General features: G+C 51.2%; 1 protein-coding gene across 4 annotated transcripts; it reads right to left on the bottom strand.

Moving 5' to 3' along the window:
* Positions 1-8,743: 8,743 nt before the first annotated feature.
* Positions 8,744-24,458, bottom strand: LOC125337898 (cryptochrome-1-like). 4 transcript variants are annotated; one of them, XM_048328137.1, is made up of 13 exons: positions 24,201-24,458; positions 23,290-23,461; positions 23,057-23,180; positions 20,005-20,465; positions 18,985-19,101; positions 16,822-16,969; positions 16,425-16,565; positions 14,382-14,552; positions 13,730-13,870; positions 13,154-13,305; positions 11,914-12,011; positions 11,334-11,444; positions 8,744-9,675 (listed from the first exon to the last, which is right to left on the bottom strand). In XM_048328137.1, exons 4-13 carry the CDS (start codon positions 20,415-20,417, stop codon positions 9,584-9,586), a joined length of 1,584 nt encoding a protein of 527 aa, XP_048184094.1. In that variant the 5' UTR covers positions 20,418-20,465; positions 23,057-23,180; positions 23,290-23,461; positions 24,201-24,458; the 3' UTR covers positions 8,744-9,583. The 4 variants fall into 4 exon arrangements, with proteins under 4 accessions (XP_048184094.1, XP_048184092.1, XP_048184093.1 ...); XM_048328135.1 differs by lacking the exon at positions 23,290-23,461 and having other exon boundaries at positions 23,057-23,240; XM_048328136.1 differs by lacking the exon at positions 23,290-23,461 and having other exon boundaries at positions 23,057-23,234.
* Positions 24,459-24,632: the final 174 nt, after the last annotated feature.

Below are 24,632 nucleotides of genomic sequence, written 5' to 3'. Positions count from 1 at the left end.
GAGAGACAGCATCGAAAGGTTTACTGAAACCCACAAAGATTCCATCAGCTGGCTTTCCTGGATCAAGCAGGGTGGTGGGTCACCTTGTCATGACAGGAAATCAGGTTTGATGAAGCAGGACCTTCCTCTCATGAGGCTGTTCTGGTTGACCAATGACTGCGTTGTCCTTCAGGTGGTTTTCCATCATTCCCACAGTAACCTCCTCCACAGTTTTACCGGGCACTGAAGTGACACCGACAGGTCTGTAGTTCTCAGGGTCCTCTGGAGTTTAAATCTCCCTCAGCTGCTCCCTTGCTTTGCCTGGGCAAAACATGGTTTTCATATTCAATCCTGTGCTCTGCATGGAAGTTGGTTGTGGGAGTGGGGAGATGGAGTAGTGGCACCGTGGCTTGTGAGCCAGCTCCTCTGAGGAGTTTGTTGTGGGAGCTGAGGACCCATTGAAGTGAACTGCACAAAATTCAGGGCTTGTAGCCACCACTCCTGTGGAAGTGCACTGTAAAAATTCAAGAGCTTGTTGGCCCACACCTTTGGAGTCTATACTCTATATTCAGCTGGCTGGTTGCTGGAGTTGCTGGAGTACCACAAAAGCACAAATGCTCCCTGACCTTTGCTCAGCCTGATGAGGATTTACAATGAACCACCCATGGGTCCTGAGACCCCCCAGCTCCCTCAGCTGCTGCTGGTGCTCCACATCCTTCCCCAGCTCCATTCCCTCCCCTGGACATGCTCCAGCCCCTCGATGTTTCTCTTTCCAGGTGGAGCCCAGAACTGCACACAGCTCTCCAGGTGCCTCACCAGAGCACCTCATTCTACCCAGTCAAAAGCTTTTTCTCCTATTTCCCTCTTTTCCCACCTGGATCCTAATCCTAAAAAATGAACAAGGTTTGGTGTCTGCCTGAACTGGGAATACAGCATCTGGCATGTTCTGGGTGTCACCTGGCCAGGACAGATAGGTAAAGGCTTCGGGCATAAGTTTTTGCTATTTCCCAGGATCTCTGCCAGCAATATTTACTGCTGGTCCTTTTAGCAAGAGGATGCTGGCTGGGCTCCTGGAAAATTCAAATTCCTTCAGATTTGGGTAATTTTTCCAAGACTTTCAAGCTCCCTTTGAATTGGCAAAGTCCCCCAGCTTCTGGAGGTTGATCTTTGCCTTCCTCATTTATGAGATGCCAGGCTAAAAATTTCTCTCAGGTTTTTTTTTCACGGTCAGGACTTTTTCCTCATGTTGAATCCAAGCACATTGAGCAAGGTCTAACTCAGCTTCCTCTAAATTGCCAACCACAGCCACAGGTTTCAAACAAACATTTTGGGGAGAACACATTTCAGCTGTCTCCTCTCCTGCCTGCTCATTTGGCATCATTTGGGTTTGACTTTGAGGTCTGGTGTCAGCAGAGACTTGTGTGCAGAGATGATCATCTATTTATGTGTCAGATGTTGGTCCAGTCTGCTCTTCAAGAGAGTGGTTTGGCTCCTTGGTGTGACACTTCAGCTGGAAAGCAGCCGGACAGAGGCATCCACTGCCTGTCAAAAGGGATGTTGTGAGCACTTGCTCTTGTCAAACTTGCCACTGAGATATCATGAGATGTGACACTTTATTGTGCCATAAATCAAGTCTCTCCTGATGGGAGAGAATTTGCTGAAAGTCCTTGCAAGGCGTTTAAAAGACAAAGCGAGACGTCTTCTGTAGTTTCAATGCTTCCAGATAGTTGTTTATTATTATTAACATTCTAGATCGATTGTTTATTAAGTCTTATCAGAGGAACTCAGCCACCAGCGTGACCCAGGTACAGCATGGAAGGAGGAAAAGTAGGAGTGAGAGTGAGAAAGACTAATTATCAAGATTTACACAGCCTTTTAAAGACATTTTAACCAATAGTTACTAAAAACTTACATTATTTTCACTTTCCTACCAATTATTCAGTAACACAGACAGGAACTGTGGAATTCTCTATCCAATGAATCCAAACTACTTTTACTGCAGAATATGGAGTGGTAGAAGAAGGAGAATAAGGTTTAGAGAACAACAACAATCCTCCATTTTGATATTTTTTACTCTTATCTATGTACTTCAAAGAGAAGCCCAAAGCCTCTAAATTTTTCATCCTGTGACAATCTTACATAGTAGTCTATCACCTAATTCACACCACTGTATTTTCTAGTTGTTGTCTGACTGTTGGTAATTTTTTCCAAGGTTGGAGGCTAAAACAGTGTTGTTCAGGGGGGTAAGAACCCTTAAAAACAGGCAGAGAAATATTCTCGGCACTCTGAGTTCCTACAGAGATGGAAAATTGGTGCCAAAATTCATCTGGAGTCTTGAAAGCACCAAATGATGCTGAGGTAGACTTTACCATGGGCTCCTTATTCAATCCCTGCTACATCTGTTATAAACTGGTTTGCAGTTCTCAGTGCAGTATTTAGGATTGAGTCAGCAAAGCCACACCTGTCCTACAAGGGCAGGGCTCCACCTCTTTGGGGACACATCTGAATTGGTGTTTTCCACCATGTAAAGCTAATTTGTGTATATAAAATAGTAAGACTGGCTAAATTCACTGCCAGTTTTGCAGCTTGGAAAGGTAGAGTTGGCACTGGACATAGAAAAACCTCATTTAAGGTCTCTAAACCATAAAAACTGGCAGAGGAAAGGTTAGATGGGATATTGGGAAGGAATTCCTGGCTCTTAGGGTGCTGTGGCCCTGGACAGGGTGCCCAGAGAGGCTGTGGCTGCCCCATCCCTGGCAGTGTCCAAGGCCAGGTTGGACGGGGCTTGGAGCATCCTGGGACAGTGGAAGGTGCCCCTGCCCATGGCAGGGGGTGGAACTGGATGGGCTGAGATTCCATGATTCCATTATTTTAATTAAAATTGGACTTCATGAGAGTTCACAAGAATTTTACCTTCCACTTCTGATTTCTAGACATTAAGCAAACGAATGTTTGAAATTCTATTCAAGGCCCACCAAATCCTGGCTCATAGTGCTTATTTTGTTCAGGATATTTCTTTGTCCAATTCCACTCAACCACAAAGAATTAAAATTCAAAACTCATCCCAAGTCTGAAATGCCAATGGGCTGTTTGAGGATCCATCACCTTCATGCTTGAAGTTTCAGGATTAAGAAAAACCAGTTGAGTAAGAAAGTTGCAATTTTGACAGGACAATTTGGACCAGGAAAAAAATAAATCATGGGCAAAAGTCTTGTGCCTTGGCTCCACTGCCTCCCACCAGTGTTTACTGCACAGAGGAGGGTGATTATTGTTCCTGTTAATAAACCCAATAAAATAAGGAGTAAATGACCTGGAATTCAAAATCTCATTTGTTAAAGTGGTATCTCACTTAACAGTGTAATATTATGAAAAACATTAGGATACAGATTTCTGGGGTCTCAGAGTCTAGATCTGGGAAAGGATTTAGATTTAGCTCAGCCAGCACATTTTTTTTTAGATATAAAAACTCAGAAGATTTTATAAAAAAACCACCTTAAACTTATATCAAAGAGTAATACCCAGAACTTCTCCCATCAGCAGAAGCCTGAGAAAACATAGTTTAGTTATCCAGAAAAACCCAATCAGCCTAGAACTCAGCTATTTGTCCCATAAGCAACCATCCCAAACAAGACAGTGTTGAGTGGAGGACAGGCAGGTTGCCCTCCCCTCGCTGCAGCTGCTGATGGTTCAAGCACAGCACCAGGGGCACAGCACCAGGGGCACAGCACCAGGGGCACAGCCCTGCTCAGCTGGAGCTGTGGCTCAGCACATCGGGCTCCCAGTGATCAGGTGGGTTCCCAAAAGGATCACGGTGAGGTGGTTCCAGTTCAAGGGGCAGCTACGGCCTGGTGTCAGGCATCTCCCTGGCAGCCCTTTGCTGCATCCCCCCCAGCCAGGGAGGGCTGTTTGCCACCCTGCTCTGTGGAAGGGAAAGTGGTGGGACACAAGTGCCCCAGCACTGGAGGTACAGCACCACCAGGGTTGGTCAGGGCACAGCAGCCCCCGTGCCTTGGAGGGACTGTACTGAGGTGAGGGGGGATTTCCCTCTGCTGTCACTGCTGGCAAAGATCCGGCTGTCACTATCCAGGAGTGAGCCCTCTGGGATAAGGTTACATAGCTGTTCTTATTTTCAGCCCGTCACTGCAGTCCTTCAACACAACCAGTGGAATTGGCTGAACTGGTGATTGTTATTAATCACAGAATATCATCGTTGGAAGGGACCTGACGAGTCCAATTCCCGAGTCTGCACAGGACAACCCAAAGAATCCCAGCATGTGCCTGAGAGCACAGGGACTTCCAGCAAGGGGAGAGCAGTGGGGTGGAGATGCAGCTGTGGCAGAGGGAGCAGGGCCAGCATGGCATGTCCTGTGCTCAGGGACCCCGAGGTGCTGCAGAGCCAGTGCCGCTCCAAAAGCTCTGCTGTCACCATCACGTGTGACACGGCAGGATGCAGGGAGAGCCTGGCTGAGGCTGTCCTGGGAGCAGCTGCTTTGATCACCTTCCTCTGCCAAAGGAATTGGAGGAATAGAATCACAGAATCTCAAGGATCACAGATCCTTGTTGGACCCACAAGGATCATCCAGGCCAGCCCCTGGCCCTGCACAGACACCCCAACTATCCCACCCTGGGCATCCCGGAGAGCCTTGGCCAAACGCTCCTGGAGCTCTGGCAGCCTCGGGGCTGTGCCCATTCATTCCCTGGGGAGCCTGGGCAGTGCCCAGCAGCCTCTGGGGGAAGAACCTTTTCCTGAGCTCCAGCCTGACCCTCCCCTGGCACAGCTCCAGCCCTTCCCTGGCTCCTGTCCCTGCTCACAGAGAGCAGAGATCGGAGCTGTCCCTCAGGAGGAGCTGCAGTCCCCCAGGAGCTCTGCCCTGTTATGAGCAGTGAAACTTTCCTCAACATCCACAAGGGCAGATGGTTTATCAACTCCACTGCAAAACACTGCTGGCAAAACACTAAAGCAGCTCTGAAAATGCTGAGTTGGACAGGGCTTAGAGCAACCTGGTCCAGTGGGAGATGTCCCTGACCATGGCAGGGGGTGGAGCGGGGTGAGCTTTAAAGTTCCTTCCAACCCAAACCAGCCTGGGATTCCATGAAAGGCTCCCTGGAGCACAAGTGACCCACAACAGGTGACTTAATTTATGACCCACTCTCATTTCTGCCAACGATGACTCAAACCAAAGGAAACAAGATCAGAAAAGACACTTAAAGCCCTAATTCACAACCCCCAAATGAAAACTTTACAAGATAAGCCCCATAAAGAAGCAAAGATGAGAAAGAATATCACCTGGGCATGGAGAGAAGCTTTGGGCATGTTGGAGGGGGTGAGGAAGTCAAGGGAGTAGCAGGAGTGGTGAAAAAAAACAAAAATAAAAAAAAATCAACACCATCTGACACCTTTCCCCCTATAGTTAATGCACTTAAGGGGACCCAAATCCAGCCAGAGGGGCTTTGGATCGTGCCAGGAATGCCCAGCAAAGATGCCATCACTTGTCTCCACACCCCAGGACTCAGAGACCTGCATCAGGTGCATTTGATGGGTCAATATCTGAACAATTCCACATCAAATCCTGCTGCCTCCAAGCTCAGATCCCCTCAGCAAAAGATGCAGAGACAGATGCACTCTGCCAGTAATTCATTTTTACAGAGCAAGTGTCTTGGCCATGATGTCACAAACCAGCTCAGTCCTTCCACATGGCTCCAAAAGGACCTGGGGTGTTTGTTCTGGCCATGGTGTGTCCAGCAGGACCAACCAGTGACCGTCCCCCTGCACTGGGCACTGGTGAGGCCTCACCTCCCATCCTGGAGTCGGTTTGGAGCCCCTCACCCCAAGAAAGGCCTGGAGAGGCTGGAGCGTGTCCAGAGAAGGGAACAGGGCTGGGGAAGGGGCTGGAGCCCCAGGAGTGGCTGAGGGAGCTGGGAAAGGGGCTCAGCCTGGAGCAAAGGAGGCGCAGGGGGGACCTTGTGGCTCTGCACAAGTCCCTGACAGGAGGGGGCAGCCGGGGGGGGCTCTGCTGCCAGGGAACAGGGACAGGAGGAAAGAGTTCAGCACTGAAAATACAAGACTTTGCAAGTTGCTGCAGGGGAGGTTTAGGTTGGATATTATGAAAAATTTCTTCCTGGAAAGGGTGGTCGGCACGTGGCAAGGGCTACCTGGGGCGGTGGTGGAGTCACCACCCATTAAAGTGTTGAAAAATTGTGTGGATGTGGCATCTGGGAACATGGGTTATTGGTGTGGATGGCAGTGCTGGGGAAATATTTGGATTTGGTGATCTTAGAGGGCTTTTCCAACCTCAAGGATTCTCTGATTCCATGATTTTGCTTCTTTCAGTAACTTCTCCAATGCTACTTTGTCAGCCCAGAAACAAGGTCAGACTCCAGCTGCACTTGCTGTTTCTTGCTCAAAACCAGCTCCTTTGCAGGCCAAGTCCTGCTCCTTCCAACCACAGACCAGACCATGAGACTGCTTTGCAGTAACAGGAGTCCCAAAGAGGCCTTGAAAGGGTGGGGAGGCCCTGGCACAGGGTGCCCAGAGAGGCTGTGGCTGCCCCGTGCCTGGAAGTGTCCAAGGCCAGGTTGGATGAGGCTTGGAGCAACCTGGGACAGTGGGAGGTGTCCCTGCCCATGGCAGGGGGTGGGAATGGGTGGTCCTTGAGGTCCCTTCCACCCAAACCAGTCTGGGATTCCACAGTTCTGGTGTACTACACAGGCCCAGGACTCACTCAAGCTCAGGGAACACAAAACATTTCAAGGTAGAGACATTCCAGGAAACAAGACCAGCCCCTTTAGGATCTGAAGGCAAAGACTGTGCCTCAAAACAGAGGCAGGAGCCAGCTCTGCATTCCTGGAGCCCCTGCACTGGAGCTAGGCCACAGACACAGAATCACAGAATAAACTAGGCTGGAAAAGACCTTTGAGTCCAGCCTGTGACCTAACATTACCTTCTCAGCTAAACCATGGCACTGAGTGCCTCATCAAGTCTTTGTTTAAACACCTCCAGGGATGGTGAATCCACACCTGCCTGGGCAGATGATTCCAATGCTGAACCACTCTTTCTGTGAAGATTTTTTTTCTAATATCCAGGTTAAACTTCCCCTGGCACAGCTTGAGGCTGCAGCTTCTCATCCTATCACTGGTCACCTGGGAGAAGAGACTGACCCCCCCTTGGCTGCAGCCACTTTCAGGGAGTTGTAGAGAGTGATAAGGTCACCCTTGAGTCTCCTTTTCCCCAGGCTAAACAACCCCAGCTCCCTCAGTCGCTCCTCACAGGGCTTGTGCTCCAGGCCCCTCACCAGCCCTGTCTCCCTCCTCTGGACACGCTGGAGCATCTCCACGTCCTTCCTGAACTGAGGGGTCCAGAACTGGGCACAGCACTCGAGGTGTGGCCTCACCAGTGCCCAGTACAGGGGAAGAATGACCTCCCTGCTCCTGCTGGCCACTCCATTCCTGATCCAGGCCAGGAGCCATTGGCCTTCTCGGCCACCTGGGCACAGCTGGCTCATGTCCAGTCAGCTGTTAACCAGCACCCCCAGGTCCCTTTCTGCCTGGCCACTGTCCAGCCACTCTGTCCTCAGCCTGTAGCTCTGAAGGGGTTTTATGGCCAAAGTGCAGGACTCTACACTGGGACTTGTTAAACCTCACATTGGTGGACTTGACCCATCTATCCAGCCTGTCCAGGTCCCTCTGCAGAGCCCTCCTACCTCCAGCAGACCCACACTCGCTCCCAGTTCGGTGTCACCTGCAAATTTACTGATGGTGGACTCAATCTCCTCATCCATGTCATCAATAAAAGTATTGAACAGAACTGGCCCAGCACAGACCCCTGAGGGACACCACTGGTCACTGGCCACCTCTGGATGCAGCACCGTTCACGAGCACTCTGGGCCTGCCCATCCAGCCAGTTCCTGACCCAGCAAAGAGTGCTCCTGTCCAAGCCATGGGCTGCAGCTTTTCCAGGAGTTTGCTGTGGGAGACAGTGGCAAAGGCCTTGCTGAAGTCCAAACAAACATCCACAGCCTTCCCCTCACCCACCAGGCAGGTCACCTGGTCACAGAAGGAGATCAGGTTGGTCAGGCAGGACCTACCCCTCCTAAACCCATGCTGGCTGGGTCTGATCCCCCGGGCATCCTGTAGGTGCTGTGTGATGGCACCCAAGAGGATCTGTTCCATAATCTCACCAGGCACTGAGGTCAGGCTGACAGGCCTGGAGCTTCCCAGATCCTCCTTCCAGCCCGTCTTGTGGATGGGAGTAATCCCTTCAGGGATGCCATAAATCCCTTCAGGCACAGCAAGGAGCCCAGTGACAGAGGGGAGGGATGCTAAGAGGCTTCAGAGCAGCAGATCTCCCCAAAAAAACAAGCACCACCTTGAAATTCTACCTTCCCTAAAGGGGGAGCAGGAGGCCTTTCATTCTGGCCATCCCTGCAAGTCATTAGGTTTGCTGGAGGGCTGGAGTGTCAGGGAACATGGGCATCTCCAGGCTTGGAGCAGCAGGAGGGTCCTTGCAGCTTTGTATTTATACCTCACTGCCCTGCTGCCAGCGTGCTCTGCCCTGACAGGTCCTGCAGGCCTCCAGCAGCACTGAAAGGTCCTGCAGTTTGTGGCCTCCTCCTGGCGCTCGTGGTTCCCACGCTGCTCCTGCACTGGATCCCGGGATGCTTCCAAGGAGTTTGGATTGCTGCTGGGGCTGCTGTGCTGCCAGGTTTCCCAAGAGGACCAATGGATATCAATCGTGGTAACAGATTGCTCCAGAGCCCTTGCATTGTTCATGTCAGAAATGAGTTTTATTTCTCTCCAAAGCCAAAATACTGCCTGCACTCCCCCACCCCCAAACCCCCAACCATAACTGACTAATCCAGCCTTGTCAAACTTCACAACAACACATTGCAGTGGCAGGTAAAATTTTTCCATGTGGTACATGATAGAATTAACCTCTGCCCTGCACGTGTAGAGGAATTAGCCAAAGAGGAGAATTATGGTGATAGAGCTGTATATTAGTGAGATATTTAGTAATTTAGTGAGATATTTTTAACATTGCTCTTAAAATGCATAGTAATTCCTACTTATGACTTAAAAACTACACACAAAGTACAAGGGGCTGCACTCTGCTGTCTCCCCAAACTGGGGATTACAATCACAAACTGGGAATTTAAAATAAATAATCTGAACGTCCCTAAGTCTCTGTCTCTACAAGGCAAGCAAAACAAGGTCCTAATACCAATGTGCAACCACATTAATGTGCACGTGGTCTTCTGACGTTGAGATGAGTATTTATCACAAAATCTATTTAAACAGGTGCATGAAACACGTGGATTTGAAGGATGCTGCAGCAGCAGGCCCTGCCACAACCAGGCACCTCTTGCATTCACCCAACAGCTTCAAACAATGGCCCAGAAGCCACTCAAAGATAAACAATTCCATCCAAAATAACTGCACTAACACTACTCTAGATCCAACACTTCTCCTGAGGTCAGGTCACAAGCAAGAAGAACCATTAGCAGGGCAAAGAACAGAGGACAGTGCTTTGGCCAGCTCAGCTGGCCCCTGGCTCTCCCTTCTTGCCTTTTTCTGGTTCCCAGCAGGTGACACCTGAGGGAATTTCGGTTTATTCTGTCGTCCTGGCCACTTTTCCTTTCGAAATGCTTTCTTCAGAGTAGTCACATTTTACCTTTATTTCCATGGGGTCATCTGCATCATCTACAGTGAGAAGGGAAGAAGGATTAAAGTTTGGACATTCTTCTCTGACTTCAGCCAGGTGAAGACACAAAGTATCAGAAAATGCTTCTGTTCATAGGCAACAAGAACCATGGAATCTCAGGATGGATTGGGTTGGAATGGGCCCTAAAGCTCAGGCAGAGACACCTTGCAGACAGCTCCAAGCCCAATGCAACTCCTTGGCCCTTACTATATTCCAGTATCTGCTCACCTCTATGAGCTGGTTTTCATACGGAGTTGGGTGCTGGAGTCAGGGACTCTCAAGATTTTGGCTCTACCTATCCCCAGCAGCATGCTGGGAGCACCACTGAGTCCCTGGTACCACAGAACTGCTGGAAGAACTGCCAGCATGCAGTGGTTATAGCTGAACTATTCCAGTGTGCAACCTCCTGGACACATTCAGAGGTATCCATTCCAGGGTTTGGAACAATTAATGCCCTCAGACCAGAGCAGTGAAGGAAGGGATAGTTAAGGTTCCCCCCAGCTGCTGCATGTTGAGTTTCTATAAAATAAAGAGAGGCTGCTGTGGCCCACTGTTAAATAAAAAGGTATTTTGTCACTTAAATTCCATTATGGAGCCAGGTTGGGCGAGCTGGGAATGTTCAGCCTGGAGAAGGCTCCAGGGAGACCTTAGAGACCCTTCCAAAAGGAGCTCCAAGAGAGCTGGAGAGGGACTGGGGACAAGGGATGGAGGGACAGGACAAGGGGGAATGGCTTCCCAGTGCCAGAGGGCAGGGCTGGATGGGATATTGGGAAGGAATTCCTCCCTGTGAGGGTGGGCAGGCCCTGGCACAGGGTGCCCAGAGCAGCTGGGGCTGCCCCTGGATCCCTGGCAGTGTCCAAGGCCAGGTTGGACGGGGCTTGGAGCAGCCTGGGACAGTGGAAGGTGTCCCTGCCCAGGGCAGGGGTGGGACTGGATGGGCTTTAATGTCCCTTCCCACCCAAACCAGGCTGAGATTCCATGTTTTACTGTGAAGGACTCCTCTGAGCTCAGCACAGGCCCTGGGATCTCAATTTTAAGAGCACAGGTGCCAAAAGTGACACACCTGTGTGACTGGAAATACCTAATTAATTAATTACTTCAAGCTCAGCACAGTTTGAGTGTTCTAGCTTTGCCTGATAACTACCTGTTTGTTATCCATAGGGTTAAGCAATACAGAAAACCAGGCCAAAAGGTAAATTTCTTGGAACAACTCACCTCTCCAGAGCTTTGTGCTCAGTGGGAATCTCAATCTCTGCTATGGCTCAGGGCAGAGCATGGTACCAAGGACAAACAAGGATGTTCTGGCTCACAAGAGGCATGGGCAGAGCTGCACAGATCTCTGCACCTTGGAGACACACCCAGCCAGCCTGGGGCTGGGGAGTGGGGGCAGGTGGAGAAGATCTGGCTTTGGGAAGGATTTCTGCAGCAGGCAGAAGGATGCTCCAAGGGGAGAGGGAAGGTAGAAAAGGCTCAAACTCTTGTTCTCCCACTTGGGACAGTGTTTTAACAGTAACTGCAAGAGCTGTGCATGATGTTGGTATCCAAAGAGGAAAAGCACCCTGGAAAAGCACCCAAAGCCAAGCCCCAGAGCCCTGGGTTCCTGGGGACAGCCTGTGTGCCACAGCACAGGGAACATGGGTGCTGCAGCACCTCTCACCTCTTGTGAGCTGGGCTGTTCTGTGCTGCTCCTCTCTGACCTGTTTCATCAGCTGCAGGTTATGGTCACTGGCTTCCTTGTGGTTCACCATGGGGAAGGGGTAATCCTGACCTGGACAACATGGAGGCAGAGCCTTTACTGGGCTCAGCAAGGACATTTCCCCAAATTTAAAACACTTCCAGCTTTTCTTAAATGGAAGTGCCTAATCCTCTCCATCAAAGAGATGAGCTCCCACTTTGACATAAGAGCCTTCAAAGATGTGTTAGAGCAGGAGTAAAAGCACAAGATGTTCTGATACTATTTAAAGCAGCCAAGCATCCAAGATGGATAAATTCAAAGGCAAAAGCCTGGAGTGATCCAAGAGTTTTAGGACATAAAGTTGAGGCAAGAATATGTACTCTGAAATGAGACTCCAATAAAAAAATGTTAATGGAGAATGAACAGAAGGGAGGCTGTTAGATTCGTCCATTTTCAGAAGAGAAATGGTTTACATTGCAAGTGTGATGCTGCCATCTCAGACACATTTAATTTGGACAGTTAGCAGCAAGAAAATCCTTAGCAAGGAATGTGAACGAATTACCAATGATACACCCTGCTTGCTTCTGCTCTTCTTCAGATGCTGTCCAGGGCTCGTAGATGTACTTGGAGGGAAAGTTCTTTAGTATAGGCAAGTATTTCCTACAAAACAGGGATAATAGGGGGGTTTAGAATCCTGCAGGCAAATATTCATATATTCAGAGAAGTGTAAACCAACCTGTGCCATGTTAATATTGGTATTACAATCCATGGGAAAGTTCTGATTCATTCTCCACAAAAGAAGTGGATTTATGTTCTCAAACCTCCATAGGTGATGTCTTCCAAAAGTTAACTTTACAGCATAGAATAAATGGGGTGATTTAAACAGTACTTCAGCTTTGATTTCATCCAAAATGTATTTTTATCCAAAACCATTTCACTGACATTTAATCTTAAACATTAATAAATTTAAAGAACAAAAGTCATTTTCTGTCCTACTCTGTGAGGTACCTCAGCACGGGCTTCTCCTTGGCAATACCCAAATCTAGAGAGGAGGGGAGGAAGAGCTGTGGGGAAATGGAGCTGTTTGCTCAACATGAACACAGTGAGCTCAGGAAACCCTCTGTGCTTTGAGAGAGCCCATCAGCACCTTGTGGAGACACAAGGAAATGAGTCTCTGAAACAGAGAAGACTCAGAGTGGAAAATAAAACCCATGTGTGTGCAACTAAAGGCTGGCAGGGTTAGATGGGATATTGGATATTCCTCCCTGGGAGGGTGGGCAGGCCCTGGCACAGGGTGCCCAGAGAAACTGGGGCTGCCCCTGGATCCCTGGCAGCGTCCAAGGCCAGGCTTGGAGCAACCTGGGATAGTGGAAGGTGCCCTTGCCCACGGCAGGGGTGGAACTGTATGAGGTTTAAAGTCCCTTCCAAGCCAAACCATCCCAGAATTCTATGAAAAGCAAGAAACAAAGTGCTGACTGGAAACAGGGAAACTGTGGGAAGTTCTACTCAAATCCATTAGAAAGAGGAGCCAGCCTGGTGATCAAACACAGCGCTGGAGGCAACAAATGCTCACAAATGAACACAAGCCCTGCTCAGCCATCACTTGGAACCACAGGTACCTCTCTGCTTTCCACGCTTCAGTTTCCTCATGAGTTCAACAAGACCATTGCTATGAGTGCTGTTTAACAGGTGTGTGTGTGTGTGTGTGTGTTTCAAACTGATCCAGTTCATCAGCTCCTGCTGTCAGAGGAGCTTGAGAAGCTCTCAGGGAGATGGTGGGGTGGGGTGGGATGTCCCCTGACCTGATGTAGTTGCCCTGGGGGTCCGTGCGCTTCCCAAAGCGGACAGGGCAGAAGATCCGCGTGTACTGGTGGAAGAAGGCGCTGGCTGACAGCCACATCCAGTTCCCAGCGTTGATGCTGTAGTCAGCATCTAAAAGCAGCTCTTCAAACACCTGCACGTCAGGGAAGAGAGAGAAAAACATCCCTGAAATGGCTACATTGCAAAAACTAGACAAAAACAGGCTGGGAGGTGAAGGGGGGGTTGCTGCTGGAAGCACAGCACTGTGGGGCCTGGGCTGCCTGGGCATGCTCTCCACAAAGACGGAAGCCAGAGCAACCCAAAAACTCTGGGTTTGGGACCTGCTACAGACTGAGCACATCTCCACCAGTATCCTCATTATCCAAAAATCACGAGGATTTGGGGAAGGGACCACCACTGCACCGAGTGACAAACCAAGAGATTCCATAAACCCTGAGATCCACAGGAAGGCTCAGAACAAAGCCCTGCCCTGCAGAACCCTCCCGCTGCTAGACTCAGGCTGTGCAGGGTTTCTCAGGGCCAGGCAGAACAGAGGAAAATAAAAGCCAGCAGTGAACCTTCATTCCCTCTTCCCAGCTGATCCAGAGGTCCCCCCGTGTCAGGAAGCAGGCGACAGCATGCCGAGCCAGGTGATGGATCCAGCCTTCCTGGCGCAGCTGGGTCATAATGGCATCGATCCATGGGAACCCTGTCTGTGCCTGCAGCAGAACAGGAACATCAGCCCTCCCCTCATACACTGCCTTCACAGAATCACGGCCTGGTTTGGGTGGGAAGGGACATTAAAACTCATTTTACCCCCTGCCATGGGCAGGGACGCCTTCCACTGTCCCAGGCTGCTCCAAGCCCCGTCCAACCTGGCCTTGGACACTGCCAGGGATCCAGGGGCAGCCCCAGCTGCTCTGGGCACCCTGTGCCAGGGCCTGCCCACCCTCACAGGGAATAATTCCTTCCCAATATCCCATCTATCCCTGCCCTCTGGCACTGGGAAGCCATTCCCCCTTGTCCTGTCCCTCCATCTCTTGTCCCCAGTCCCTCTCCAGCTCTCTTGGAGCTCCTTTTGGAAGGGTCTCTAAGGTCTCCCTGGAGCCTTCTCTTCTCCAGGCTGAACATTCCCAGCTCTCACAGCTGGTCCCTCAAACTGCCAGCAGTGAAGGGAAGAGGAAAGCCCCGAGCTCCAATGCAGCTGCTGTGGCCGTGTGCCTCAGTTACCGTTTTCCATTTGTGGAGCCTCTCTGCATCCTTGTACCAGGAGATCTGGAGGCAGATGGGGTTCCCAGCCATTTGGGTGAAGTTGGGGGTTGCTGATGCTACTGTATAGAAGAATTCCCTCCACAACAGCTGCCCTTGGAGTGACAATGGGGGCAGAGAGTGGTGCTTTGCCTGCAAAAGACACAAGGTGACAGCTTCAGTTCATACTTATCATTGCAGCCTCACTCATTTTGTGACTGTCAGGCCCATAAAATAAAGATTAATCTGACTACAATACTGGTTTCAAGGCACTTCAACGTTCAAGTCAAGGCAGTCAAAGATCTGAGGCAACACTGTCTGGCCCAAAGCAAAGCCAAACTGCCAGACCTCAGTGTTACCTCAAACATTCTCCATCTACCTTCCAAACCAGTGTCACACTGGGATTTCTTACACCAAACATGTGTTTATTACCGTGTTAACTGAATTCAGGTGGCTCAGCCACGTCTCAAGAGATAATCTTAAGATGGAGGTTCAGGAGGGCCTTGGTTTTCTTGGGTTGGTTTCAAGCTCACTTTTTCTTAAGAATCAAACAAGTTTTCTGAACGTGGTTTTGGTTTATGCTACAATTTAAACTTGTCTAAGACAAAACCAGTTGATTTCCAGAAACAAAATTGCATAAACTGATCAAAACCTGCCCTTAACCACAGAATCACCAGCTTGGAAGAGACCTTCAAGATCACCGAGTCCAACCCATGCCGTAACACCACCTCAACTAAACCATGGCACTGAGTGCCACATCCAATCTTTTCTTAAGCACAGCCAGGGATGGTGACTCCACCACCTCCCTGGGCAGATGATTCCAGAACTTTATCACTCTTTCAGTAAAAAGTTTTTTCCTAACATCCAACCTAAATTTTCCTTGGTGCAGCTTGAGACTGTCTCCTTGGTTGCTGTCTGGAAAAAGAGACTGACCCCCACCTGGCTGCAGCCACTTTCAGGGAGTTGTAGAGAGTGATAAGGTCACCCTTGAGTCTCCTTTTCTCCAGGCTAAACAACCCCAGCTCCCTCAGTCGCTCCTCACAGGGCTTGTGCTCCAGGCCCCTCACCAGCCCTGTCTCCCTCCTCTGGACACGCTGGAGCATCTCCACGTCCTTCCTGAACTGGGGGGTCCAGAACTGGGCACAGCACTCGAGGTGTGGCCTCACCAGTGCCCAGTACAGGGGAAGAATGACCTCCCTGCTCCTGCTGGCCACTCCATTCCTGATCCAGGCCAGGAGCCATTGGCCTTCTCGGCCACCTGGGCACAGCTGGCTCATGTCCAGTCAGCTGTTAACCAGCACCCCCAGGTCCCTTTCTGCCTGGCCACTGTCCAGCCACTCTGTCCCCAGCCTGTACGGTTGCAGGGGGTTATTGTGGCCAAAGTGCAGGACTGCACACCTGGACTTGTACCACCAGACAAACAAACTAAAATCCTTGAATTTTAGGAAGGTTTTCCTGGGCTTCCATGCTGATCCCATGTCTGCTTGCTCCCTATTCATAGAACCATGGAATGATTTGGGTTGGAAGGGACCTTAAAGCCCATTTTTCTCCACCCTCTGGCAGGGACACCTTCCACTAGCCCAGGTTGCTCCAAGCTCTGTCCAGCCTGGCCTTGGAAACTTCCAGGGATCCAGGGGCAGCCACAGCTCCTCTGGGCACGCTGTGCCAGGGCCTCCCCACCCTCACAGGGAAGGAATTTCTTCCCAATATCCCATCTAACCCTACTCTTTCAGTTTGAAGCTTCCCCTTGTCCTGTCACTACAGCCCCTGATGAAAATATGAATTTAGAATATGAATATCCTGTTTCTAAAACTTAATTGGGAAGAGCCACAAACACTCACAGGTGTTTCACACAACATGAAGCCACTCCACAGATTTCATGAGACACTGTGAGAAGACATTAACAAAGCAGCATTTTTGATACACCAAGTCTCTACCAAGATGATCTGAGTGTTAAATCCTGCCTGCCGTGCCAGACATGTCACAGTTTTGGATTTGCTTACCTTGGAGCAATTATTTGCTTACCTGAGCATATATGTTTGACAACCTATAAAAAAAGGTCCGAACTGACAGACAGCCCATACTGAAATATGGGCTCAGGCCTGTGGTGCTTGGAAGAAGCGAGTTTGGGATTGTCCTTGGTTTAGTAAAACTTGTCACCCAGCCCTGAAATGAAAACAGCAATCTGGGTTCAGGCAGCACAAGATTACAAATGTCCAGTAATAAACAGAGGAAAGCTCTTGGAACTGGCTTCACTATCACAGGAGCTTGTTTGATGTAACGCCTGGAAAACACGCCCGCTTCCCAGAAATCAAGAACACAACCTGAGCCCAAGCTGCCACCCTCCTCCAAGCCAAGCTGGGCACTGACCTCAGCCCACCTGGAACCACCACCATCCCCCCTGTGTTCCACCAGGGCTGACCTGGTCAGTCAAGTGTTGCTCCAGGCGCTGCAGCCCTTCAGTCTCCCCTCCTCTCCAAGGGGAAAGGCTCTCTGAGGAAATCTTCAAATCCACAGGGAGAGGCACCCTGTAACACTCAGCCAGGCCCGGCTCAGGGGCCCTACATCTCCTGAGGTGAGAGAGAAAACTTTGAAAGGGGCAACAGGAGCCAGGAGAAGGAGGCAGCCCCTGTCCATGGCACACGCCAAGTCTCCTCTGTCACGGTCCAACCAGAGCACAGGGAATGAAAGCACAGCCAGAAATGCCAGGCTGTACTCTCCTGGGGAAGAGCAGCTCATCCTGCAATTGCTCCAGGGAATTCTAGCCTGAACTGGGGAAAGAGGAACAGTCCCACCAAGTTACAGTACTCAGGGCAGCTGCAGACCCACAGCTCAGACCCCTTTTAGTTCCCATCCCCTACACAAGGCTCGGAGACAGCTCCTCTCCAGTTGCTCCCAGCTGTCACATCCATCCCTAGGAGGGAACTAAGAGCCTCCTCAGAGCCTAAACACAATTCTGGTGCTGCCTCCAAAGGCCACTCCAGATCCTGTGCCTCTGAGGTCACTCCGGAGAGGTTTCACAGAATCCCAGACTGGTTTGGGTGGATGGGACCTTAAAGCTCACCCATTCCCACCCCTGCCATGGGCAGGGACACCTTCCACTGTCCCAGGTTGCTCCAAGCTCCAGCCGACCTGGCCTTGGACACTTCCAGGGATCCAGGGGCAGCCACAGCTTCTCTGGGCACCCTGTGCCAGGGCCTCCCCACCCTCACAGGGAGAATTTTTCCCAACATCTAATCCAAACCTGCTCTCTTTCAGTTTCATAGGGAAGGAGGCAGATCAGCTCCCTGGGCCACCCTGGCTGCTCGTTGCTAACCAAGGTGGGGGCTCCCCAAGCCTACACCCCTGAGCAGCCCCCCGACATCTCCTCAGCCTCAGCTGCTGAGGCTTCCCAAGGCCTCTGCCCCCCATAAGGCTGGAAGAGCATCAGTTTGGTTTTTCTTCCCCACCTTATAAACCAGATGAAGATGCCCAAGGAAGTGTTGGTGGTACAGAGATTTCTCACAACCCAGGAATGAGCTCAGACATCCACAGATCTTTGTACTTACCGGGACAAACCTGAGCTCAGCGCTGCTGCAGACACCTACAGAGCTGGAGCCAGTGCAGCTCTCAGAGCACTGACATAGCTCAGGCCTGCTGGGAAGTATGTGAACCACTTCTCTCTCATCAGCATTAATTTTAAAAGTCCAAACAAACAAATTAGGCAAGAAAGGGGAAAAAAAAGTGCTAGGAAAAAATATAGGAATTTATATATCCCAGTACTTACATGAGTCCTGTCATCAGACTGTCTGAGGACAATACTCAGGAGTTAACAGGACTCCCCCGAGATGGGAAGACCCAAGCCTGGGTTGAGGGCACTGAGCTGAGGCCATGCAGGAGGAATCTGATACTGAATCCCAAGGACCTGCAGTCCCATCCCAGCTCTCTCCTGCCCCAGTCTTACCTCCCTTTGGATCACTGACCTCTCCTCATGCAGAGCTAAACACAAGACATCCTTGACTCTGAGCTTCTTCTCAAGTCCTGGGAGACACGAGCTCAGTCCCTCTTTCCCATACAGCAGAGGGGAGGAGAGATTTAAAGCCAGGAGGGAACAGTAGGATTATTCCACCGAACTTCCTGCATAAAACAAACTATAGTGGTTCACCCAATTCCTGTCCAAAATCTTGAGAGGAATGTAGAGCATGCCTTTGAGTAAATTCCCCAGGCATTCCTCTGTAGGAGTTTGCCATCTCTTAAAAGCTTTTCTCAAGGTGCCTTGCAAAAGCTTAAGACTTTTATGGAATCACAAAATCATTAAGGTTGGAAAAGACCTTTAAATCATTGAATCCAACCATTATTTCATGAGGTGTCCCACATGGTGGGAAATCTGCTGCACAAATACCAAAAGAGCTGAGTATCAGACCATTCCACCATCTGCTCTCCCCGCCTAACAACAGTCACATCCCCTGTATATAGAATCTATAACCCTCCACACACAGAAATAAAACAAGAAAATGTCTAAAATGCATCATTATCATTTGGCCCTGGCTCTTCTTTTGGGCAGAGAAAGAGGCCCAGCAATTCCCACTCACTGGCTGATACTTACTGGAAGTCTTCAGCTGTGAGGTTTCGGACAGGCACCTCAGGGTCACCAAGCAGAGACAGAATGTGAAGGAACCTCTTGTAAGTTAATGGGGGACTCCCACCATTTAGGTCCAAAATGCTAAAAAAAAAACCAAGATCACTTTTCACACAACAGAAACCAAGGAAGAAGCTGGAGCTGCCAGTGGACAGGAAGGTGACATCACAGGCTGTAACAATTCCATCAGTGCAACTGAACGTGGAAATTACAGATTTTACAAGTAAAACTCCCCTGAGTGAATGCACATCCATCTCAAGAGCAGTTTCTCAAGACCTGAGACAACAAAACTGGGATCAGGATTCCAGCCATGGTTTCACCTGTACAGCCACACACAGGCAGGACACACAGGACAGGGTGTGGGATGCCTCTGGTGTCACAAAAACCAGGTTCAGGGCAGTAAATAACTGTTGTTTGTGAGCAATCACCTGTGCAAACAGCTTGAATTCAAGACTGCAAGTTACACACATCCATTCATTTCCGTAATTTTGGGGTTGTGCACAACTGCAGTGTTAGGGCTGCTTTAGTAACTCCTATTTTCCTTCTTAGTAATTTCAATACTTTCAGTCATTCAGCACTGAGTAACAGTTTGGATCCAAGTGTCTCCAGACACCAGTGAAAGCTGATTCGAAAGATTTTGAAAAAATCTGACGCCAAAAATTCTTTACCACATTTAACAGAACTTTTACGAGTCCTATTAAATGAGTTAGAGAATTTCTTCCACTCTGTTTAAAAGAGTAAGTTTTTAGGTGAATTAAACTGCCCAAAAGGAAAAAGTTAACCAGGTCTTTAGGCTGAAATCCTGAAACCTGTCACAATCTCTTCTGTTCCTTCCAACAGAGGAGCACACAAAGTTTCTCCAGCAAACAGCACCATGTTCACCTCAGCCAGTCCAACTTTCTCCAAATGAAAATCCAAGACACTTGGATTTTTCTCTTCTAAAATTACCCCCCTGGAGACATGTGTGGGTTTGGGGCAGCCACGTACCGCTGGGTGTTGTACAGGCTGTGGCCCACCAGGGAGAGCACCTCAAAGCCCAGCTCTGCCCCTAGGCGCCGGATGTTGGCCTCCATGTCCTTGTAGAACGGCTCCATCTCTGCATCCAGCGTCACTTGGGTGATGTTCCACTGCTGGACGTGATCCCTAAGAACGGTCTCATACTCCCCTTGAATAACCAGCAAGCAGGAGCCCAGCTGGCCCAGGTTTTTGTGAAGATCCTCAAGGGACTGGAGCAGGAAGTGCCAGCGCAGGGCCCCGATGTGCATGGAGGAGGTCAGGAATGCTCTGTCCAGGATGTACACGGGGTACAGGGCCTCTGAGGACTCCAGGGCAGCCAGCAGCACCGGGTTGTCGTGGAGCCGGAGCTCCTTCCGGAAAAGGTGAATGGTTCGATGCAGCATCCTGGCTACAGGAGGAAGGGAACTCCTGGAATTCAGGATACCCAATCCCTTGAGAGAACAAGGTCAATTAACAACTGGAAATAGAGCTCAAAAAAACTCCTCTGCAGTTTTTACCACAAACCTCTTGCTTTGATAAGTTTTCATGAGAGAGAAAAGCAGGAACAAGACCAAACCTCTCCTCTGGCCCCACCATTCAGCAGCAGGATCACCACCCAGCTCCACAGAGAGTGGTCTCTGCCCCAAATGAGTCACTCAAATCCTTAAATTAAATCCCTCAATGAAATTACATCCCAATAACACTCACCAGAAGGAAGGAATCAAAACAGATGGAGCTGCCAGAGCTCCATTTAGTGCACAAACACTTTTTAACCCCACAAATGTGGCTGTCAGCAAACCCTCTGGAAGTCATCAGCTGATTTCAAGGAAGTCCACAGGAGCAATCAGCTCATCAGAGACCTGGTACAATACTCCCTCTGCCAGGGGATTTTAGTAGGAGACATCTGAATTTATGGACTTCACAGAATCCCGGACTGGTTTGGGATGGAAGGGACCTTAAAGCCCATCCAGTTCCACCCTCTGCCATGGACAGGGACACCTTCCATGAGCCCAGGTTGCTCCAAGCCCTGTCCAACCTGGTCCTGGACACTGCCAGGGATCCAGGGGCAGCCCCAGCTGCTCTGGGCACCCTGTGCCAGGGCCTGCCACCCTCACAGGGAAGAATTTCTTCCAATATCCCATCTAACCCTGCCCTCTGGCAGTGGGAAGCCATTCGCCCTTGTCTTGTTCCTCTAGACCCTTATCAGAAGTCTCTCTCTAGCCCTCTTGGAGCCCCTTTAGGCCCTGGAAGGGGCTCTAAGGTCTCCCCTTTTCTTCTCTAGGCTGGACACCCCCAGCTCTCCCAGCCTGTCTCCAGAGCAGAGCTGGGTGTGATAATGACACAAAACTACTCTTGACTCATACATTTATTCCCCTTTGAACCCCTTCAGCTGAGTTCAGAGGGTTGGCAGGAGCGCTGACCTTGGGTCTCAGGAAGAAGTGGCTCAGGGTAGAGTGTGGGAAGCAGCTCCCAAACTCTGGCTGCCCTGTTCAGGACAATGGACTAAGCAGGTGCCGGGAAGCAAAGGAGGAGCCCAGCTGCCACCTCGTGTCTGCACTGAGCCCAGCAGCACCTCCCAATCTCGCTCTCCCGTGGAAAACCGGGAAAGTTCAATGCCCACCTCCCAGGTGCGTCCCCACCTGCTGCTAATTTCAAGTGTTACCCCCAGAGGAGAACTAAGAGATTAGGCACTGGCAAAGAACCAAACAGCAATCCCTAATCCAGCTCTGCTCTTCCAGCCAAACAGCTCCACTCACCCCCTCACCAATGGCTGCCCCAGGTGACTCAGCCCTTGTCCCGGCTCAACCCACAGCCAGCAGCTTTTGCAGAAATCTGATTTGCTCTATTCCCAAACACATGTACTGGCAGCAGCCAGACAAACCCACTGTGGTACAACCCCCCAAGTAAGGCCCCAAACTCACGAGCACGGGGTGCAGCCCAGTGAGGGCTGGGACGTGTGGGGTGCCCAGCTCGGCACGGCCCTGTACCCACTTCCTGGGAGAACCGGAAAAACAAGGTGACTCCCGCTGCTCAGAGGAGCACCCAGCTGGCATTTTTGGGTACTAAACCATGCAAAGCATGCTGGAAGAGTCCCCTGCACCCTATGCACCAGCTAGCCTCACTGAAGGACTGCCCCAGTCAGGGGTTCCAAGGCCCCCACAGCCTTTGGGGCTGTCCCAAGCCCTGTGGCTCCACATGGTCTGCAGGGTCACCTCAAATCCAGGGCCCCGCAACCCCATGAAGCCTGTGGGGTCACACTCACCCAGTGCCCCTTGGTCCCACACAGCTGGGACTGCTCTGAGCCCAGTGCCCCACACAGGCCATGGATGGCCCCAAGATGTGTCCCTGGGTTGGGGCCCATTCCATCCCTTCCAGGGGTGGCATCCCTGCAGGAGCAGTGGGGAGCAGGATTACACCATAACAGGGACTGGGCACAGAGCAGGTGGGCCCCAGGCCAGGGCCTGGGTGGGCTGCAGGGTCCGGGTCAAGGGTAGCTCTGGGGATTCTAAAGGGGACTGGGGGAATCAGAGCTGGGGCGACAGGGATTTCATTAAAAGGAGCTGGGAGGAGCAGGGGCTCCATTAAAAGGGGCTGGAACTCACTGGGGAGGGAGGGAGCCCAGAGACAAAGAGCTGTCAAGGCTGGGTGAGGAGCTGGGATCCCCTACTGGGTGGGAAGGAATGGGGAGGGGGATCACTTGTGCAGGCCATGGGTGGGGTCAGAAAGGAACTGCGCCCTTGGACACTCCTGTCCTGTCAGGAAGAAGGGAAAGATCCTCTGGGATGCTAGAGAAGGCAGAGCAGGTGCTGTCTGTCATTGACCTCACGTTGGGATTTATCCACTGCTACTCTTCCATTTCTCCATGAACCAGTGACTCGAGTCCATTCACCCAGCAAGGCTGGGCAGACTCCCTGCCACATCTGGATCACATCTGTTCCCCAAAAATCAACCAGGCAGGCAGAAAATACACCTCTCACTGGATTCATCCCTACACTTTGGGACAGGCACATCAAGACAGAAAGCAGGAAAAACTAAGCCTTACCTTGAGGGTTGCTCAGCTGACACGCCAGGATCTTCACAACACGTCACCCCAAAGAGACGAGGTCACACGGTCACTGATCCTGGCTCTCTCGCTGCTGAGCATTTCTCTCCCAGGCAGGGATGTGCTGAAGGGATGCAGGGGCTGTCAGTGGCACTATCCAAATCCCACTGTGGTGCTCCTGTTCCTACAGGCATCAAGAAATTAGTTGCCCAGGTTTAAAAACCCCTAAATACCATAAATATCTGCACTGAGGTGGATTCTGCATCAAAGATGGTCCAAGGCACTCAGGGTTTTCTATAATTCCCAAGAGAGAAGGAGGAGGGTTGCAGGCAGCTCCTCTCTGGTCCCACTGGTCCTTGGAGCCAGCAGAGCCACACGGGGCAGGGACAGACCAAGGCCTAGGAACTGGGAAGAGAAACTTTACAGTTTAATTTCCTCTGTGGGGCACTCTCCATTATCAAATCCAAACACAGATGCTCCTTGACTATATCCTGGCTGCTTCAGAAGCAATAGTAAAACACTTAAACACAGGTGCCGGACACCTGGACAGAGCAGCTCCACACCTGCTCTCTGAAACCACAGTCGGGCTTGGAAAGTGGAATAATTATCACCGTTGTTTAATGTTATTCTGATTTGACAGGCTTGAGAACAATTCTTCAATTATTAGTAATTCTGGGATCTAAGAAGGCATTTTTTGCACAAATCTGGTTCTATAATCCCACTCTCCACACTGAGCCAGACCTGAGGCTACTGTCGATTCCAACCTCTAGGTTCTTTTCCCTGCTTGAATACTCTCGGTGGTAAATACGGTGCTGGATACAGCTTTGATGCAAGAAAATGGCATTTTGAGTCAAAGTAGGAAATAAGTCCCAAGCCCACCCAAGTGTAGGGGCTTGACTGGGGCTTCTACTGCAGCGAGTTGAGAACCACCCCCGAGAGTCTCTATCCATGGGGAGGGAAGTGGGGTGCGGGTCTGGGGCCGGGGCTCCAGCATCCCCTGCCCGGGCCCCTCAGACGGGCGGGCAAGTGGCGAGGAGGGAAGGAGGGAGGGCGGCCCCTGCGCCAGTCCCGCAGCAGCTGGGGGCGAACGGCCCGGCCTGGTCCCCCACCTCCTCCCTGGGGTGGCTCCCAGAGCCGCCTTTACCTCCCTCCTGCGGGGCCGGCGGGCGCGGCGCCGGTGCCTCGCCCCACGGGGCCGGTTACACAACGCCGGGACGGGCGGGTTATGTAAGAACCGTTCCCAGCGGGGCCCTACCCCCTGTCCGCGGAGGTTTAACGCAGTTCAGGCTGGGAGGGTCCCAGGCCCGGAGTGTCCCAAAGCCGGGGGTCCGGAGGGTCGCGGAACGGCCCCGACCCCGCTCCCGCCTCCCCACCGCAACTCCGGGCCGCGCCCCCGAGCGGGTCCCAGCGAGGGGCGGGGCGAGGGTTCCCGCCCGCAGCGCTCACCCAATGACAGAGCTTCGATTCGGATGAGGGGGCGGGGCCGAGCGCCGGCACGCCCAATCAGCTCCCGAGCTGCGGGCCGGGGGGCGTGGCCGAGCGCCGGCACTGCCCAATCAGCTCCCGAGCTGCGGGC

This window comes from Corvus hawaiiensis, chromosome 24 (assembly GCF_020740725.1).
Source record: "Corvus hawaiiensis isolate bCorHaw1 chromosome 24, bCorHaw1.pri.cur, whole genome shotgun sequence".
Taxonomy (NCBI): Eukaryota; Metazoa; Chordata; class Aves; order Passeriformes; family Corvidae; genus Corvus; species Corvus hawaiiensis.
The sequence above is the reverse complement of the archived record's forward strand: the minus strand, read 5'-3'. Positions and strand labels throughout refer to the sequence as shown.

What these genes read in the sequence shown, in the direction of transcription:
- LOC125337898 (XM_048328134.1), bottom strand. Translation starts at nt 22,067, where the DNA reads ATGCCAGCTGGGTGCTCCTCTGAGCAGCGGGAGTCACCTTGTTTTTCC. An exon ending in AGCCTGTACAACACCCAGCG is followed by an intron (nt 19,102 to 20,004) that starts GTACGTGGCTGC and finishes TTTTTTTTTTAG; the next exon opens with CATTTTGGACCTAAATGGTG. An exon ending in AGCAACACTTGACTGACCAG is followed by an intron (nt 16,566 to 16,821) that starts GTCAGCCCTGGT and finishes TTTTCATTTCAG; the next exon opens with GGCTGGGTGACAAGTTTTAC.